This window comes from Oreochromis niloticus, linkage group LG15 (assembly GCF_001858045.2).
Source record: "Oreochromis niloticus isolate F11D_XX linkage group LG15, O_niloticus_UMD_NMBU, whole genome shotgun sequence".
NCBI classification, from domain to species: Eukaryota; Metazoa; Chordata; class Actinopteri; order Cichliformes; family Cichlidae; genus Oreochromis; species Oreochromis niloticus.
This window is the reverse complement of record NC_031980.2, coordinates 3,046,351-3,056,432: the sequence shown is the minus strand read 5'-3', so window position 1 is coordinate 3,056,432 and position 10,082 is coordinate 3,046,351. Positions and strand designations below refer to the sequence as shown.

The window sequence follows — 10,082 nt, the reverse complement described above, 5'->3', positions numbered from 1 at the left end:
GATTTAGGGACTTATTCTAATGGCAACTATAGTCTAACATATTTAACCGTTTTAATATATTTAAATATAAAATCTCTTTTTCGCATCCACGCAGCGTGCCTGTTTTTTGAGCTTTTGATTAATCCGATCAGCAGTCTCCTTTGTTCTTGTCAGCTAAATTAAACACCTTCACTGATATCACATTAAAAAACCCTTTTGACAGGTCTGTGCGTCGTGTCAGGAGAACTGGCAGCTTATGTTAAGTTTAGTAAGGAAGATCTGTGTTCACTCATCTGCCTGCATTCCAGGGTGTTCGGGCTGTTAGGCTATCCTTTACATCGCTTCCGCTCTTCCTCGCTTAATTCATTCCAGTTGCCTCCACCCCCGTCGCCAATTTATCCTGGGCACGTACGGATCCTCGTCCAAGTCCTGACCTACCTCCCAACGTCATTGGACTCTGTTGTGTTATGTAGCTTCATCAGAGTCTAAACACCAAGTTGTTTATTACTCCAGAAGTTTTTTTAATATAATTATTATCCTTTAAAATATGTTTTTAATGAGATGATGCCAATTGGATACATTTCTGGAATGTGCACAACCTTAAAATTGCAAAAAGACACCTTCCTCTCAACCACTATCAGTTTCCACAAGCCCTTCCCCACTACCACTGTCCCAAAGACCAGCTAGTTTTTAGTTACTAATCTATGGAAATAATGCCATCAATTCTGTAATCCACTGAGTAAATGCCGGCTTCAAGTTCACTCTAACCTCTGCTACATTCGATAACAAGATTTTATTTCTTTTTTCTTTTTTTTCAGCAACAAAAGCTGAAAACAAAAGCACTTTCCTCTTTCTGTTTTTGTTGCACAATTGGAGATAAAGTATCTGAATTTCTGGACCACACCTCCAAACACGCTCCTTCCGGTTCTCATCTATATAGGTCCCCCCAGTTCTGCAAGCTGCTCGTTCTCATTTACGTGCCCCATCCTCCGCCCCCTTTTCTTTAAGTTCTTCACTTCTATTTAGTACATGGGGATCTGCGAGGCACGGGAGCCGCCGCCAGTCCCCTTCGAGGCCTTCCCCAAACAGGGAACGCTGTCAAAAAAAAAAAAACGCTGTCAAACCCATAATGAGAACGTGGGCCCAGCGAGTGAAGCAAATCTTTATTTTTTTGAGATTTTTTTAGATCCCAATTCTCAGGCAATCAATATGCAAGGTGTATCAAAAAGTGCTTTAATTCTGCAGCCGGGGGTAATGGATTCAGGAGTTTCACGGGCTTGCAGGTAGGTAGCATCGCAACAACAGCGGCTGCAGTGACTCCAGACATGCTCGCGAAAGTACACATGCCGTACATCTGGAGACGGACACAATGAGAACTTGTGAACATTGTAAGGTTTGTATATAAAACTTTATTCGGCCATGTATTCAAAAAATTTATCACAAGCTTCTATGTCCATTAATTTAAAGAAACATGGCCTTTTGAATTTGGAGGATTCTTTCTGGTACACTCTGCATATTTCAGAACAAGTTCCAAAAAAGGAGCCTATTTGATGTTAAAGAAAATACAACACTTAGAATTGGTGTTGTGGCAGAATATGAAAACTGTACAGTGGTAATACTCACCGTCGTGTAATACTCACCGTCGTGACATCAAAAATGGTGGAGTATTCGTGGAAGCGATGAAAAGACAATATTGTTTAAAAAAAATAGGCTAACGATGAATTTCTAGCGCGTGAGATGTTCAGAGCTTGCAGTTGCTTTCTCTGTTGACTTTTTCTCACGTCGAGGTGGCACACGTACAGCAGCGCTAGCACGAGGTAGACATTAGCATATGATTGTTTCCCACCACTTTCCACTTCTGCCATCCATTACGTTTTAAAAGAAAGGACTTTTAAATCAAATGCGGCACTTAAGCAAAGGCAACATTCAGTGCGCTCGAAAGCATCTTTGATAAAAAGATGAGAAACTTTGTGATACGCTAAGGTCGAAGGACAATTTGATAATTTAGGGAGGGCAAGGATTTCTCTATTCATAAAAAAAGAAAGAGTGCCATATAAAGAGAAAAAGAAGGCCTTCAGACCTTGTCAACCATCTTCATTAGAAACCCCACTTTAGTCTTAATGCATTTCTAGTCATTATCCAGGGCACAATATGTCACAGCCCTCTTTAAAAGAATATATACACATTGTTCAAATAATTGCCCTGTGAAGGACAAACAAGCACCATGTAAAAGGCATCATTATTTAGTTGAAATCACTGGCAGGGACTTTCAGGCCTTCCCTCTTCTTTGCCATTGTTGCAGAAGGCCATTTGATGTCAGAGTGTCTGAGCGATTTGCCAAACAGCAGCACGAGCGCCTGTGTGGATTTAAACAGTCTTCAATCAGAGCTGCTGCTGCTGCTGCTGCCGTGATCAACACTTATCCAGGAATCACGATCCTTAGTCTAATGATATTGTTTCAAACCGGGCGTGTTAATCTAAACTTACACAAAACACTCTGCTAGTTTGGAAAAAAAAATGACACCCTTTAAAAACACCCCCCTACCCCACCTCCGGTTGTCAATCACCTGTTATAGATCTCAGGTTTTTTAATTAATATGCATAGTTAATTAGCTTCTTTCTGTCAGACAGCAGTAAAATGGCAGCTTGCTGAACTAACCAGCATCACCATGCATGGCTGGCTGCCATATTGTCTTATGTATTATCATTACTCTCACCTGATGTCAAATCTATAATAACCCATAGAAACTAAATAATGGCGGCCTCTCCTACCAGTCAGACGAGTTTTTACGCCCTCTGATATTCCTGCTGAAATGCCCTACTAAAAAAAACAAACACTGGTTTTATGACACCGGAAGAAACTCTTTTTTTAAATTTTACTTTATTTTATTTTATTGTGTGCAGGTGAGTGTGAAATGTCGTCCTGTGACACATTAGAGACCTGATAAATGATAGATAAGTGTAAGATAATAGATTTTGCTTGTTCTTAATCAGACAAGATTTGCTTAGGTTCAGGTTTAAAATCCCCACTTTCCCAGCATTAAGAGGCCAAACTTCTCCGCAGCCAGCTTCCCAAATATTCCCTTAGTTACCACAATTATACATCCTGCAACACCATTTTTCTCAGTAGTTTTATCACAGCTGTAACCCTATTGGATGAACTTGTACACTGACAAATTATCCTAAAGGTGTATAGTGTGAATAGTGTGTCTGAATAAAGTGATCAGGATGGGGGTGATTATGAGTGAGTGCAGGATAATCCTGACCGCCCCCTGCACCACCTACTGGACGGTCAGCAGAGCACTGTCCCTGACAGACTGACTCAGCTCTGCTGCCGTATTGGACAGATGCAGGAAATCTCCCATACCTCGCCCTCTGGGTCTTTACATTGCAACACATCTGTGTAGCAGAGACTCATCTGTTCTCTCATGTTAAGAGTTTAATTCAACCCTGCAATGTCACAACACTTAACGCTGATATTCTTGAGCCACTTGAACGTCATCTGACATCTGCTGTGCCTGTTTTGTTGTTTTTTAACAGCATTTAGCATGCCGCTTTTATTCTGCTTTGGTGAATTTACTGCGCTATCTGACTTTGTTGTCACTTTATTAGAGCAGCGCAGTGGTTAGCACCATCGCATCACAGCAAGAAGGTCCTCGGCTGAAATCCGCCAGCCTGTCGGGGCCTCTCTTTGCTCGTATGCTCAGTCCGTGCTTGCGTGGGCTTTTTCAGGGTACACTGGCTTCTTCCAACAGTCCAAAGACATGAATTTAGGTGAACACTGGTGAATTGAATTTGGCTGCAGGTTTGAATGGGAGTGTAAATGGTTGCCTGTCTCTCTGTGCGAGCCGTGTGACAGACTGAGAACCTCTCCAGGGTGCATCGTGTTACTTGCCCTGTGGCAACTGGGATAGGCTCCATCCCCCCCGAGACCCTGAATTGGATAAGAGGAAGAAAATGGATGGATGGATCTTTTTGCTATTTTTTTATATGAATAACTGTATAAATGTTATGTTTACCTTTATTGTCTTTTTTCTAGATTTGTAATGTTTGACATTTGCTCTATTTTATGATATTTATTTCATTTTATTAAGCTGTACTACTGGCTATTCTGTTATAGGTTTGTATTTAATGTTTTGGCTGTTTTGGTATATTGGTGATCATTAAATACGCTTGGCTAGTAGCCTGTTGCTAAGTTAATTTGCTCACTTTGTATTTATCCTGCACACGAGTCAAAATCCTCCACATAAAAGTGCAGTGCATGTTTTAATGAGATGCTATTGATAAAATGGTTACAAAGATCTAATCTGTCATGTGAAAAAACACATTTGCTTGTACATCCCATGTCAGTTTTTCAGGAAAGTCTTAATCTCTTTAAAAAGAAACAAACATATCTACAGATGAGATCCTCAAACAAATTACAGATTGTTGGCATTTTTTGTTATTTTCATAATAATATGAAAGAATAGACAAAACTGAAACATCACATGTCACAAGCACCCCTGCTTTTATCACACATTCAAATTCATAAAATTATCAGGGTTTCCAGCTCCGGAGCCAACGGTACAGCTTTCTTAGGGAGCTAGGTCAACCTCAGACGTCTTGGGTCTGCTGTTCTCTTTGCTATTGAAGTGTGTGGTGTCAACATGCCAGGATCTAAAGAGCTCTCTAAAGCTTTCGGGGGGGAAAAAAGGTTGTGGATGCCCATGAGTCTGGCAGGGGATTTTAAAAGATCTCCAGGTTTTTTGGGGGAATAAATCAGTCCATGGTAAGGAAAATCATCTCCAAGTGGTGAAGATTTTTTAAATGACTGCCAGTAATTCCAAGACTGGCCTGCACAGTAATTTCAACCTAAAAGGAGACTCAAAACCTCTCTAGGACGTGCGGGTAACTTTTGCAACTACTGATGTCAAAGTGCATCTATTGACAACCTCTGCTGAATGTCTACACAAAGAGTTTGCCCAAATTTAAATGAAATGGAAAATGTGCCAGGAAAATGTCTTTGCTCTCCAAAAATGTTCTGGTTTGGGGTTGCTTCACTGCCTCGAGGACAGGTCTGCACGCAGGCACTGATTCGGCTACGCTTTCTGCATCATGCGAGAGGGGCTCGAAGTTACTTTGAGGCCATCTGTCCGAAAAATGAAGCTGAAATGGTAGACGACGTTTCAACGGGATCGCGATCCTAAGCAAACAAGCAAATCCACCACAGAATACCTCAAAAAGAAGGACTGAAAGGTTATGGAATGGCTTAGCCTGAGCCCAGATTTAATACCATCATAATGTTGTGGGAGGATTTGAAATAGGTAGTACATCCAAGAAAACTTTCACGAATCTCACAACCGAAGGAATTTTGAATGTAAGAGTGGTCAAAATTTTCAGCAAGCTGATGAGGAATGAGTGATTTCTGCTAAAGAGGCATTTCTAGCTTCTGAGGGAAGGGGTCTAATTCTGTCTGCAGAATAACATTGAAATTTTTCTTCAACAGATGATTGAAAAAGCTCATTTTCCCCGCAGTGTTGTTATGATGTTACTTGTAGTTACTGTTTCACACATGTCAAATATCCAGCAGTTTCCAAGGGATATAATTGCTTTTTTTCGTTAGAATTCACAAAAGAATTTATGGTCTTTCAATTACACTAACAGAAAACATGCAATACAGATGATAGTGATTAGATGATAATACTGGTAGGGTCAAGATCACGGCATCTCTCTTTCTTGTCTGCTTTTGCTTTTGTGGTGCAATTTTTGACATGGTTTTTGTGGCGTGTTTTATATTTTGGTGGCCATTTGTTGGATTTTTGTCCCTTTTCTGCAAAGGATCCAGGTTGGCTTTTGCCTGCGTTCTGTCAGGCTGATGACGTAAAGAAAAACCACGAGTCCGGCACTTTTAAAATGGTACAGGACCTATAAGTGATCTCCTGATAAATAGCAAAATAGCAGGCGTGACAGCTGAGGTGACTACGCAGATGTAAAGTTTAATACCCACACTCTGTCTGCCAAAACAGCAAAAGCAAGGGTAAAAAAAGGACACATTTTTGGCAGCCCTTCATCAAAAGCATAAAGCAGTGGCCACAAGGGGAGAAGTAAACAGATTAGAAAAGCTATTGACATTTCCCTGTAGCAAGGAAGGGGTGTCGAATGGCAGCGGGGATGATAAGGTGTACAGGCATTTAGTCCCCCCTCTCATGTTTTATGTATCTGTGATCACAACCGATCGTGAGCGAAATTAATCAATAACAATGCCGCCAGGATGTGTGGATGACACATGCCACTGCCCGCCCCCACCGCCGCCGAGCCGGCCCCCACCCCCCTCGGCACCCTCTCGCCGCACTCCTCCATTCTCCACCCTCCTTCATTTTCCTCACCCCATCCATTTTGATACGGGGGCCTGTTGTTCGCCCACGTCTAGGTGAGGGATTTTTACATCCCCGGCGTGCTTGGAGGAACTCCATATGGCCGGGATCAAAGGTGTTGCTGGGTGCATGGTTCTGCTTGGTTGCCAGCCACCGCCGTTAATTAGAAAACAAGATCAGAGGCGGTATTAAAATCCAATTAAGCCCGTATGAACAGATTGCCAAGTGATGTTCACTAATGCATTACTGAGCACCATGCAAATTTTAGTGGCAGCATTTGGCTTTATGTTATGTGTTCATGTCATTAAGAGTCTGTGTGTATTTGGGAGTGTATCCGAGTGTCTGCGGGAGTGTCTATGCGCATCACTTGCCGGCTATCTAAGGCTCTGTGACATTGCCTGATCTTTTCCTTGATACACAGCCCTAATCTCATACAAACAATCAGCTAAAGCTCTGCAGAGCAACAACACCTATCCACACAATAAGATTGGATGATATTGCTTCTTACAATTAAAGCATAATTGAGAATGCTGAATTATTGATCCATCATAATTGAGTTCTCTTCATTTGATTTGTATGAGAAACTAATATGATGCACAGAAAATACAGCAGATTTGACTAAATTGCCTGAGAGTATTTGAGCTTAATCCAAAGATCCATAACGTTTCTACGTGGCTTCCACTGGCCACTCAAAGACATAAATTACAAGTGGGACAGGAGCCTTCTATTTAAATCAGTTTAAAATCCGAGATAGCTGTCAGCAGATAAAATTAAACCGTGTTAAGGAATTGGATGAGGCACATTAAAATGCGTACATAAAATGATTCTGCACAATAAGTGCCAATTTAGTCCATGAGTTTCATTCGCACAGCAGACAGACAGGGCATCTGTACCAAAGACTGACAAGTGGATGCAGCTGGTGGCCTATGGCCCGAAGCATCCACATTATCTCAGACGAGGGTTGTTAATGTTGGGCTGAATGGAGCCCCTTTTGAGATACAAAATAACATTCTGATTAGAAAGCCAGGAAATACACATCTGAAGAGCCGGAAATTGTCACAATGCAGAACCGCGGCACATTTGGCACAGTCTCAAGCTGGGTATGGAGGAATAAGATCTTAATGAAGGGATGTGCTCTATCAGATGCATTGAGCTTTCTCATATAGTTGCGCTGTTTATCAATTTCCACAGGATATGTTCTTCGAGTTAAAGTTTTGTGACAAGAAAACAAATTGCTGCACCCCAGTTTTCGGTTGGCGCCGATGATTTGTTTGCCGTAAAAATCTTTCGGAAATCTAATATTTTCCGAGGGAGCCGTGTGACGGGCCTTTTGGCACTTTAGCTCCACCAGCATAGAACATCTTTCTTGTCTTTTAAAATGTTATTTATCTTTAACAACGCAAGACTCTGAGGAATCCTAAACAATGTCCATCCCATTACAGTATGGACATGCTGCTGAATTACTTGTGCACGAAAACCATGATAAAACAAGTGACCAATCAAAATCACTGAACCAACACATTCACGTAGTGAGGTACAAAACTGTATGTAAAGAAAACATTTTGCACTGAACAAAATAATTGCAACTGGACAATCTTAAATTTCAGGTTGAGGGCTCCGCCTTTATCTGTGCAGCTGTGTGTTGTTAACTCGTTATGCTCTGATTGGTCAGGGCAGGTCACTGTAGCATTTATAAAGCTTTGACAGGGCAGCAGTGGCTATAAAGCAACTCATTCAACATGATGGGTGTTTGGTTTGCCGTAGGGTAAGTGTGTGGTTATATTTTCTGAGGGAGGTGTTAGTTTCTGCCAAGTTGCTGTAGTTAATACTTTTTCTATGTCAACAGTGCTTTGCTGCTTGTCATGCTGAGTGGAGCTAGTTACAGCTACCCTGTAAAAATAGGTAAAATTCAACAAGTCTCAACATTTCTGATTCCAAATGTTAAAAATCTGCTTCAAAGTTGTACTAATGACTTATCTTGCTGTGCAGGTAGGGATCCTGACATCACCTCCAGCAGTGGTTACTTTAAATCTCCTGCTGATTCTTATTGGGAAGTACCTTCTGCTGTGTTTGTGCCTGTGTCATCTGATTCCTGGTTTGCCCCAAATTCAGATCACCCTGAAAGTAGTGCTGAGAGTGGATCAGCAGGCGGCTCTTACAGCTCTGCTTATCCTGCGTCTGCATACTCAGGATACAGTAGTGACTCCCACGCAGATTTGACACAACCAAGTTTTCAGCTGGGCTTAAATCAAGGTAACTAGTACAGACATGTAGAAATGAACTCTTAATATAAGCTTGCCATAATACTTAACATCCCTCTTTAACATTTGTGCTCAGACTTCAGCTGGGCAGTTATGCCTCCCAGCCCTCAATCTGACAAATTTCCACCTCCTAGTGCACCCATGTTCGCCTCAGAACCCGAGCTGTTGAGTTACAGCTATGTGGGAGCACCAGACCCTCTTCCTCCTGTATTCCAGAAAGGCGAACTGTCTCGTGTGGAGAGAGCCTTTGAGCATGGCAACTCTGAATCTGAAACTGAAACGCAAGGCTTTGGGTCTTATCCTGATGCTGAAGGTTTCAATGAGGACTTCAGTGACCCTCTGGCATCAGACCTTGATGGGTTATGGTCTGCATACCCTCTTTTGGACTACATGCTTTTTACTGGCAAGTATCCTCCGGGCACAGTCACTCACTACAGCACCAGTTTTGAGCAGGGGAGTGAGCAAACGCATGACACGCATTACATAAAGGACCATCCTGCCAGCTCTGATCCTGATGACCTTACGCAGCCAAGCCAGTCTGCGCAGCAGTATCACAGTAGCTGGCTACACTAGCTTGTGAAGTGGCTGGACGACACCAGGCCTCGCGGTGGAGTGGGTCTGCAAGGATTCCACTCACAGCCAGGTTGATTTGAGCAGCCGTGCCTGTGCATCTTAGCAGGTGCATGCAGCTTAAGCAATGGCAACCCTGAGGACACTCTGAAGGCCAACTTTAATGTTGCCCAATAAAGATCTGATTCCCAAATACTGTGGTCTCTATGGGGTTTTCTTTTTTTTTCCACCCTCTTTCAGTACAAGCATTATCTAAATGACTTGACATGGCAAAAGACATTACTTGAAATGACACTTAAGATTTCTAAATTTATGGTTTGTAGTCCACTCAAATTTCAGCAGAAACATGTAAAGGCCATTGGGGATACGAGTTCACATATCCAATAATGACGGAAGCTGTTTAATGGGGCAAATGCTAAAAGCATCTCGTCTAACCATTTTCTACAACACCCCTAGAATTAGATGCTCATAACACTTGAACCGATGGTTCAAAGCTTTTGAGCTTGAACATGCAGATTTATTAGAATCATGCATTATGTGCACTTAATGGTGCACTTCAGCCCACACCAGATCAGCTTATAAACTTCAATGCAACTGCATACAACTACCTCAAACCCAGCAGAAAGATGTATGCTGCTTATCAGTCGTCTGATGACTTGTATCCCATGCATTTGTAAACTCATCTAGGAGGCTGCTCGCAGTTTGCCGTTCTACGAATAAAGGACATTAATAAGCAAATCCTAATGTCATGAACTACAGTTTAGACTGTGCTATTTCTCAAGCAAGGGCACATCAATACCCAGTGTTACAGTGATATTGCCTGACGACATTAATGGACACCATTCTAATTCACATAACAAATCGGCTCGGAAAGACTCTCCATTGATCTTTAATTAGAGGCGGCTGTTAATCACCTTTA

At 42.0% G+C, this 10,082-nt stretch overlaps 1 protein-coding gene across 2 annotated transcripts; it reads left to right on the top strand.

Moving 5' to 3' along the window:
• The first annotated feature begins 7,961 nt into the window (after positions 1–7,961).
• Positions 7,962–9,359, top strand: LOC102078915 (uncharacterized). 2 transcript variants are annotated; one of them, XM_013268780.3, is made up of 4 exons: positions 7,962–8,097; positions 8,179–8,234; positions 8,322–8,585; positions 8,670–9,359. In XM_013268780.3, exons 1-4 carry the CDS (start codon positions 8,072–8,074, stop codon positions 9,164–9,166), a joined length of 843 nt encoding a protein of 280 aa, XP_013124234.1. In that variant the 5' UTR covers positions 7,962–8,071; the 3' UTR covers positions 9,167–9,359. The 2 variants fall into 2 exon arrangements, with proteins under 2 accessions (XP_013124234.1, XP_005449849.1); XM_005449792.4 differs by having other exon boundaries at positions 7,963–8,097; positions 8,445–8,585.
• The last annotated feature ends 723 nt before the right edge of the window (positions 9,360–10,082 follow it).

What these genes read in the sequence shown, in the direction of transcription:
- LOC102078915 (XM_013268780.3), top strand. Translation starts at nt 8,072, where the DNA reads ATGATGGGTGTTTGGTTTGCCGTAGG. An exon ending in GGTGTTTGGTTTGCCGTAGG is followed by an intron (nt 8,098 to 8,178) that starts GTAAGTGTGTGG and finishes CTATGTCAACAG; the next exon opens with TGCTTTGCTGCTTGTCATGC. An exon ending in CAGCTACCCTGTAAAAATAG is followed by an intron (nt 8,235 to 8,321) that starts GTAAAATTCAAC and finishes CTTGCTGTGCAG; the next exon opens with GTAGGGATCCTGACATCACC.